The sequence below is a fragment of the Staurois parvus genome, unplaced genomic scaffold, assembly GCF_062004578.1.
Source record: "Staurois parvus isolate SC_StPar_1 unplaced genomic scaffold, SC_StPar_1.0 ptg000619l, whole genome shotgun sequence".
Classification (NCBI taxonomy): Eukaryota; Metazoa; Chordata; class Amphibia; order Anura; family Ranidae; genus Staurois; species Staurois parvus.
In genome coordinates this window covers 2250749-2260486 of record NW_028318415.1, presented here as the reverse complement: position 1 = coordinate 2260486, position 9738 = coordinate 2250749, and the positions used below count along the sequence as shown (strand labels likewise).

Here is a 9738-nt window from a genome sequence, read left to right as displayed (position 1 = left end):
AGTGCTGCCTTGTCAGGCTTTTTTTTTTTTTAACATTCATGTCACACTTCACCATTCTGTTACTGAAGTCTCCTTACCCTGTAGTTTATTTTTCTCCTAATAATGTCAATTCTTGTGACCACATGTTTTCTCCTCGCAACCTCTCTTGGTGGACGACCCTAAAGCCAACCATACATAGATTGAAATTCGGCCAGTTCAGCAGGGACCAGTCACATTTCAATCCATATATGGGCAGGCTGACTGTATGTTAGTCGACCATGGTTATAGCTGCTAGCAGTAATCATTGTATTCTGCTGGCTGGGAAGGTTCCCCATGAGCCCCCTGCCAACAGAACACAAACGGCAGGCATTCCCTCATCAACACTGTGTTGATGGGGGAAATCAAGCAATTTTCTTTTCTTTCTCCCATGGGGGAAAAGAGACTCAAATCACCCATGGCCTACCTTAGATTCTATCATTAGCTCCTTATCACAAACACGATCTTGCATGTTGTGTGTCCCATGCTTCTAAATATTTGTATACAGCTCTAGTATGGTGGAAGAGCTGCAAATTGTTTTTCTATGTCACAATCTTGTTTCTCTACATATGTGCACTCCTGTATTAGCCTCTCCCACCCTTGCTCTATTTTGTTCCCATACCATATTAGGCTGTCAATCCAGTTGTTGCTTTAATCACTCCAGGAGTCCACATTTACTATCGGACATCAAACAGAGGAGAGGAATACTGTCTATGTTATACTATGCCTGTGCATCAGGGAAAGGAGGCAGAAAAGAAACTATATTATAAGCCATTTAGCTATCAGAGCAACATTTTGCTAGTTAATTAACATTCTATAAACTTTAACTGTAAATAGTTTTAAAATAAAAATATACTTTAAAGCATGCTTAAGCAAACATCTGCATATGTCTGGTTGGTTTGGTAGAAGAATAAAAGGAGAAAAAGAGCAGCTTTTCTTATGAAACGTTCAAAAGAACATATATATTACAAACACAAGATCCAATAAACACATCAAATAATCCTGTAATGTAACAGAATTTTTTTTTTTTTGTAAGTCCATAACAGCTTGCTTGAGGGCAGCATGGTACTTATTACGTGTTTACATTTTTCTTGTAAGTGCACCGCTGCGATTACTGGTTGGAATCACTTTGTCTGTTCCTGAGGTTTGGATCCATAGTGCTACCTTCAAACATGACCTGATTTTTAATGCCTTCTTGTACCATTCTTTGCTGTATCCTTAATTTTGCATGGTTGTATCTACAGTACACCCTAAAATGAGAAAACCGTGTTTAAGTAAAATAGGTGCAATCGCATGAATACTGAAAATACATTTTTAAGGTCCCATGTCAACAGGCTTTTGCTTGCATCAAACAGGTTTGGCATTCTAATACAATTCTAGGGGGTTTAAAAACCCACTTGTCAATGAGTTCTGAATGATCTCAAAAGTGTCTTTAAACGAATTTCATCAACTCAGGCCCTTAGAATAATACTGGAAGTAATGGAGCTGAATTGTATAGCCACTCTTAGGACCTGCAGCAAAACAAGCTTGACAGACTTATGGATTTTTGCTTAAAGTGGTTGTAAACCCTTATATATGGTCAGTGATGCAACTGACCTCGGTGATGTAGCAATCGTGCACGCCGAGATGGACGCGGTCTTCCATCTTGTTAAGAATCTTCCATTTTATATCATTTCTACTCACAAATCAGCTTTCCTCATCTCCCCTCCCTCTCTGTTGAGCGACATGTGGTCTGGATGATGCAGATCACAGGCAGCACACTCAATGGGAGGGCGTTTTGGCTATAAATCCCATTGGGGCCTACCTGTCTGTTAACTTCGCAATCTAGGCTCGTAAAGCCATAAACCAAGTCCTTCACTGAGTTCAAAGGACATTCTGGGGGGTCGTAAAAACAGACTTCTTTTAAAAACTCACTTTTTCATATAAGTGAAATCTTCAAATAGGACGTAATTACTCAAACATGGAGCACATATTCGGACGGCTGATGTTTCATATCTAACTGGTCCACAGATGCGGCTGTGTATTAATCTACTCGTGGATAGAGAGTTGTTTGTCTCCAGGGTAAGTTATGAACCATAATATAGTTTGCGCAGGTTTTGGTCATAGCCTGAGGTCCCTGCCTACATACCCCCCTCCCCAAATGAGGTGATTGGTTCTCTGTTGCAGGGAGACACCCTTGAAACTTGAAGCTGCTTAACCCAAGACTTTTTGGCAAGTACTTTATCTACCTAAACTTCTGTTATCTCTTTGCTGTGCTATTACTCTCTGTGTATACACACACACACACACACACACACACACACACACTACATCTTTTCCTGTAAATATTTTTATTGCACCCTTTTGACCTTTTAGTAATAATCCTTACTTTCTGAAAGTGTTGAACTGTTTCTAAAGCTTTTTAATGCAAATTACGAATTCCTGCCACTGTCCAAGCTGGACCAATGCAAGTATGTGTAAAATATTTATACCTGGAATTCCTCATATGCAGATAGGGCAACACAGCAGCATTGACAAAGCACGTGGGTCGACAAAACCCCTGAACATCACAAGCAACTGCAAGCTTCTCTAGTCTCAAAGTGGTGTGTACTCATCTATGTACCAGCATGCTGGTGTTTTGTGAAAAGAACAACTTTATTATGAGCAACTGTTTTACTGAATGTTTGACACATTTATGGACTGATCAATTTAAAATAAATGGAATGACTTTGGACAAGAATTTTCAGATGAAGTTATATAGTTATATAATGGATCCCTTATGATTAAGTCCGGACAAAATGTGTCAAGGGAAGTGACGTCAGACGCACACGGCGGAACCGGAAGTGATGGAGCGGCCATCTTGGAAATTGGCAAATCCTTACCAAACACTAGTGGAGGTTATCAGGACTGCAAAGAGGTTTGATGTTTAGAAACATGGTCCCTATTTATGGCTTCCTGAGACCCCCACATAAGGATCAGCATTAACGCTATTATACAGGTAGCGTTCTGTTGAGTGCACATCCATATAGGTTGGTGGATTCCTATGTTGGATCAGGAGCACTATTGAGCATCCCAGCCGGTATTGCAGCACCTTGTAGTTCCACAAACACCGGGCACTGCTGTGACCTGTAGTGCCACAGACTATGTATAATCACCATTATTGCTAAATGAGCACATATATATCACTTGGCACTTCTGTAACCTGCAGTGCCATGGACTATCCACTATTTATATTCAGAATTTTAGAGTTTTTTTTATGATTCTATGATCTGAGAGGTTTATTTGATTTATTTCACTGGAATATTGTATGAACACTTTTATTCACATAAGCACTTTATGATTGCATTAGTCACTTATGCTTTAGTGCTGCACTTACATTTGAATAAACCTCATCTGCCACTTAGTTTCCCAATTAAACAGTGCATTGAGGTCGGCTTGTAAGTTGGAGACATCCTGTAAGGACGTAATTCCAATGCACAGCTTGGTGTCTTCTGCAAACACTGAATTGGTACTTTTATTCCCAAACTCTATATAATTTCTAAAATGTGTTAAAAAGAAAATTTCCCAACACTGAGTTTTGGGGTACACCACTAATACCCTTAGACCATTCGGAGTATGAATCAATCACTACTCTCTGAATACGGTCTTTTAGCCAGTTTACAAATGGATTTTTCTAAGCCTGTAGACTATCATTTACACATTAGTTGCGTGAGGGGAACTGTGTCAAACACATTGGCAGAATCCAAGTATACTACATCTACAGCCACTCCTTTGTGTAGGTTTACCTCCTCCTAATTCAGAACTTTCTTTAGCTCCTGAACGTTCAGCCATAAAAACCCATTACCTTTCAGTGGGTTTCTAAGGCTTGGTAATGCCTGTCTGATAAAAATAATTGCAGAGCATTGTATCTGACACCAAAGGTAGAGTAGTGATGTCTCAGATCTGCTTGGTTTTATTGTTAAACTAGGTAAACGGGATCCAATTGAGAGGACTTCCAATGATTGACCATCAGAGGCTTGGGGTGAATGTGTTTGTAAACAAACAAACAAAAAAAAAAATAAAGAAACACACAAACACTGATATCTATCTATCTATCTATCTATCTATCTATATCTATATATAGTCAAGAACCCTCAGTAATCAGATTTGATCTAAAGTGACATTCACCATCCCACCCTGTGCCCATTTATACAAGGGTTCTTCAAAAAGTTTTTGCACTTTTTTTTTTATTATAGATTTAAAAGTGGGGAAACTTTAAAAACCCCTCGTATTTGTCTTTACTGAAATCAGTACTGTGCCACAATCATTGGTTTTAATATGAGGTCTTTTACATATACAATGTTTTCATGGTTCAGTAGTATATTGATTCAAAAACCGGCACATCATGCCCTATAAGTATCAGTTCTTCTGTTTCTCAAACATTTAAAGGAATAATCTTACCAGGAACCAAGAGTGGTAAGAATAAATCCTCCAACAGCTATATCACAGGAGCGCCTCACTCTGCCTATATAAAAAAAAAAAAGAAGAAGAAGATGGTAAGGTTTGTAGTGTCATTGGAAAAAGCAGGCATCACAGGGCAGTCTTCAAACTTTCAAAATGTTTCCTGGTATCCTCCAGTGGTCAAATAGAAGCCCTGTGTTGCTTGACAGTCAGCAATCAAATTCAGACTTTCACACTCCATTTTAAATTATTATACAAGATTTATTTAATAGCAGTTTGTACAGTGCTTTACAAAATAAAGGGAACAAGTATCGTTACAATACAATTCAAGACAAGTTGCTTAGGAAAGCCATGCTCATCGGAACTTAGAATCTAAAGGACTGGTACCTGTGGAAAAATGTTGACAACTCAACACACAAGTTGATATTACATTCATACTTACCCACTTGTAAGTGGCCAAATCAATGTGTATACTAAAGAGACAATGCCAATAATTGTGATCTCAAAAGAGATGTGGAACAAGTATTACTATAGTATAGATGCAAATATTAGAATTCACTGAGGCTTCCATTGACCAAATAATGTACAACACTGGAGGCCAAGTCAAAAATACCAAGATGAAACCTGGTAGAATTATAATTTAGAGACCACAGACTTTTTGCCACCTGTACCAGGAGGATCTGCCTTCACATTCTGTCCTGTCTACACAACAGGAAATGAGAAAAAAATCTCAAAAGTGAGGGAAACATCCCCTTAGCTGTCACCAAATCAAGTGTCCCTATTGGAAACCTGTGATTTATGACAGGGAGATCTTGTTAAGAGTCCTCAAGACACACAAGAATCCAGAGTCTTAACCTATAACTAAAATGTAATTTCTGGATGGACAGACCCTGTAAATCACAGGTGTCAAACTGGCAGCCCTCCAGCTGTTGCCAAACTACAAGTCCCATGAGGCATTGTAAGACTGACAGTTACAAGCATGACTCCCAAAAGGTAGAGGCATGATGGGACTTGCAGTTTCGCAACAGCTGGAGGGCCGCCAGTTTGACACCCCGGCTTTAAATTATAAGGCAAACAACACATAAAAGGAAATACTGTCACTTACTTGTTGCAAGAAAATTTCCAACTCCAACCACCAACGATCCAACTGAACCATACAATAACGAATCGCGTGCACATGGTGTCTTTTTCACATCAAGGATCCACAATAATTTGAATGACTACATAGAAAATAAAACATAATAATTTAATTACTTCTTACATGACAAAGATTAACTAAAGTGGTCACCAAACAGGTGTCCCCTTTGGAAGCCTTACCCTAACCTCTTGTGATGACAACTGTACAATTTTGCATTTGCCCATGTGTTATTTCTGGTGGATGATGGTCACAGGAAAAATAAAGGGTTGAACCTCCCCAGTGGAGAGACAGTCAGTAAAAGGAAAAGAGAAAAAAAAAACCCACACTTGCAGCAGTCTCTCACATGTTTTGGACCGACATATGCATTTGCGTGTATGTGGGGGGCTGCTTTTATTATATTTATTTTTCTTTCATTTAAGTTTATTGCTTTCACAAGGTAGGTTAACAAGTCCCCAAAGAAATAGCATGGGCAGCTCATGGGTCCTCTTTATGAAGACATCTGGGGTCTATAAGACCCCGAATGTCTCTCCTGCACTGCAGTTAATCAAGCACATATCATGCTTGATTAGCCACTTCTCTGCTTATAGCAGGAGAAGCACCCAATTAAAAAAAATATCCACTAGACATACAAGCAATTAACCCTTACAGTGAGGGGGGTGGGGTTAATTAGTATGTATAACCTTCTATTGCTTCCAGTCCTCTCGAAAGCCACAACTTAAATATACATACTGCATTCTTCAAGTGGTTAAAGGAATTTTAAGGAGGCTGAGAGGAATACATTCACAAACAGATGTTTTTAAACCAGAATTTAGTGTCACTTTAAGCTAATATTAACCATTTGTCACCTGCTCTATAGCCAAAGGGAGGCTACAACAAGGTCATCCAGTTCTGGGAGGACACCCTTGGATACTCATCGGGTGCGTTCTGTGACTGCTGTATCCTTTGGACACAGTTGATCAAGGGGAAAGGGCTAATTACAGCGGCCATTCACCATGTGATCAGCTGTGTCCAATCACAGCTGATCACTTGTAAACAGACTTGCTGGTTATCCGCAATCTTTTCCTCACATGCTGTGTCTGTGTGAGGAAATAGAGCCGATAACTTTCAAGGCTGTCAGTAAATAGTTTACATGGACCTGGAACTTCTGATTCTGGGTCACATGATCGCTGTGAAAGTCTCTGACTGAATATCGCAGTGATCAGTCACTGGGAAGCCCGCCCCCCTTGGAGGAGAGAGATACAGATATGGAGGAGAGAGATACATTGTATCTCTCTCTGTCCTTTCAGAGAGGAAAAAAGTGTTTGTAAAGAAATAAATAAAAATAATAAAATAAATATAAATACCTAGATCAAGGTTTGATCTAGGTCAGTGCTAGGGTTAGTGTCTGGGTCAAGGTCAGTATTTTTTTTATCTTTAAATTAGTGTCAGTTAGTGGCAGGATAAAAAAAAAAAAAAAAGAAAAAAAAAAAGCACCACACGCACTTTCGTTTCTGGGCTGTACTACGGGTACAAACTAACTAACATACACACACATGGTATCGCTACAATTGTCAGGAGCAGGAGAAATTATTTTAGGTTGTTCTTTTGTGATTGGCTATGGTAGTAGCAAGAAATATACAACTAAATTTAAAAAAAAGTTTTGTTTTTGTTTACTACAGTTGTGATGATAGCTATGGTTTTGCAACACAAGTCAAAGTTGCAAAATTGTGCTTAGGCATCAAGATTTGGTTTACCCTTAGGCGTGAAAGGGTTAAACAACCTTTTAAGTTCAGCTGTTTGGGAATGATTAGTCCAGTCATGTGAAAGACACAAACCGGACACCAGGACAAGGGAACATTGGATGGTCCGGTTATCTCCAAGGGAAGGGGGCTGAGAGCCCAATCCTGGCTGCTTGTTCCATACATCTCTGCACCCACAGCCAGGGACGTACTTACTGTGAGGCAAACAAGGTGTTTGCCTAGGGTGGAGCAGCCCCCTGGAAGAAGAGACACGGTGGGGCATTGCATGAACACCACTCGGGCAACGAGGCGGACATGTTGGGCTCAGTGTGTCAGTGGGGTGAACCTTCTCAGTGTACCGGCCACCACTGAGGAGAAGATGAGGAAGAAGCACATCCGGGGTACAGTCCTGCGGACATGGCGCGGCTGCTGGAGCAGTGAGAGGTTGGCAGGTGAGGTGAGGATGGGAAGAAGTTAAACACAGAGACGAGGCCGAAAATGTATGATGATCACTGTCAATATTCTCTGTATTGTTGGTGTTCAGCCGGGAGTGGAGGTACCAGGAACCATAGGGATCAGTCTGGGAGAATCAATGTATATGAGGAGTGTGTGTGTGTGGGATCATTGTATATAGGGTCAGTCTGTGGAGGAAATTGGTGGATATGGGGGGGGGCAGTCTGTGTTTGGGGGGAATCAGTGGATATGGGGGCTGTCTGTGGGGGAAGAGGGGGGGTCAATGGCGTCACTAGGGGGGTGCGGGCCACACCAGGTGTCACCATCACAGGGGGCGACACCAAAATGTAAAGAGCTGTCAGTGGCTGTCATCCATCTGAACAGAGTGTCCCCTGTCCTCTACCCAGGTACCAGGACTCTTCATCCCTCCTGCAGCCTCAGGTACAGCCGTGTGGGGGGTGTCCGATCCCCGGGAACACAGTGGCTGCTGCAGGCCAATTCACACCCAGCCTGTCCACAGGAGCAGAGCCCGCACCTGCCCTATCATTGGATGGCTCCTACTCTACCTGTCAGTCCATGAATAGTAATGACCCCACCCTCTGCATCACACATCACTGGCCGGTCCCTGCACAGGACATCCTTCCATCTCCCAACACAGAGCCCAGGACCGGGTGACACCAACCCTAGTGACACCTCTGGGGGAAGAAATCATTGCATATGGGTCAGCATGTGGAGGAATCAGTGCACATGGGAGCAGTCTGTGTTTGGAGGGGATCAGTGTATATGAAGGCTGGGGGGGGGGGGGATAATCAGTGTATACGGGAACAGTCTGTTGGGGGGGAGATCAGTGTATATGTGGGCAGTCTTGGGGGGGGGGGGGAAATCACTCTGGGGGGGTTCAGTCTGAGTCGGTGGGAATTTTCTTGCTACCATACCCTGCATACACCCATCCACTCCCTGCAGAGACCTGACGTCACCCAACACTCCCCATCATACCCTGCCAACACATCTCATAGATCTCACCCTACTATACTCTGCATACACCAATCACATCAACCCTCCTGCACCTCTCACCACCCATCACTATTCCTGCTTACACCCCTGTCACTCCCATAATACACTGCATACACCCATCATACCCCATAATACACTGCATACACCCATCATACCCCATAATACACTGCATACACCCATCATACCCCATAATACACTGCATACACCCCTTCTCCATTGCCACACCCAGTACACCCTACTGTCACCATGCAACCTCTCTCGCTTTCTTAATGGTGAAGGGGGGGTGTTGCCCATTTTCTGTGTTGCCTAGGGAAGGACAATACATACATAACAATACATTCCCGGAGATTTTGCTATGCAGATCCCTTAGAAAGAAACCACAGGCGCAACAGTCCCGGAAACTTCTCTTACCTTCTCTGTAGATGCTTGACCTCCCTGGTCCGCCATGTTGGTTGGCAACACTCATTCGATCTTCTCGCAGTCCGCCCGCCACACACCATAGAGAGCAGGAGAAGGCTGGAGCGTCCGAAGGCAATGCTTTGTGGGAAGTGCTGTGGAGGGCTGGCGGGTTGGAGCTCCGCCCCGTTCTCTGACTCCCATTCCGGGCAATGTGACGCTGGCTGTAATGTGTAACCTTTCTAGCAAAGAGTTCTTCATTCCATAATAAACGTGTAATCCTTTCACTGCTTGGAATATGTTCTATAAAAGGAGACCTCTGTACGGCCCTCACTGCTGAAAAGATTGATTTTGTTCACATCGTTAACCACTTGCCCTCCAGAGGATTTACCCCCCTTCCTGACCAGGCCATTTTTTGCTTTACGGCGCTGCTTTACCTCTGACAATTGCGCGGTCATGCAACGCTGCACCCAAATTAAATTTACGTCCTTTTTTCCCACAAATAGAGCTTTCTTTCCGTGGTATTTGACTGCCTCTGTGTCTTTTATTTTTTGCGCTATAAACAAAAAAAGACCAACAATTTTG

At 42.3% G+C, this 9738-nt stretch overlaps 1 protein-coding gene across 2 annotated transcripts; it reads right to left on the bottom strand.

The window, feature by feature from the left end:
• Positions 1–947: 947 nt before the first annotated feature.
• Positions 948–9306, bottom strand: COX20 (cytochrome c oxidase assembly factor COX20). 2 transcript variants are annotated; one of them, XM_089693275.1, is made up of 4 exons: positions 9169–9306; positions 5540–5654; positions 4435–4498; positions 948–1265 (listed from the first exon to the last, which is right to left on the bottom strand). In XM_089693275.1, exons 1-4 carry the CDS (start codon positions 9202–9204, stop codon positions 1127–1129), a joined length of 354 nt encoding a protein of 117 aa, XP_089549401.1. In that variant the 5' UTR covers positions 9205–9306; the 3' UTR covers positions 948–1126. The 2 variants fall into 2 exon arrangements, with proteins under 2 accessions (XP_089549401.1, XP_089549402.1); XM_089693276.1 differs by lacking the exon at positions 9169–9306 and adding an exon at positions 9085–9120.
• Positions 9307–9738: the final 432 nt, after the last annotated feature.

What these genes read in the sequence shown, in the direction of transcription:
- COX20 (XM_089693275.1), bottom strand. Translation starts at nt 9,204, where the DNA reads ATGGCGGACCAGGGAGGTCAAGCATCTACAGAGAAG. An exon ending in GTCAAGCATCTACAGAGAAG is followed by an intron (nt 5,655 to 9,168) that starts GTAAGAGAAGTT and finishes TTTTCTATGTAG; the next exon opens with TCATTCAAATTATTGTGGAT. An exon ending in TGGAAATTTTCTTGCAACAA is followed by an intron (nt 4,499 to 5,539) that starts GTAAGTGACAGT and finishes TTTTTTATATAG; the next exon opens with GCAGAGTGAGGCGCTCCTGT.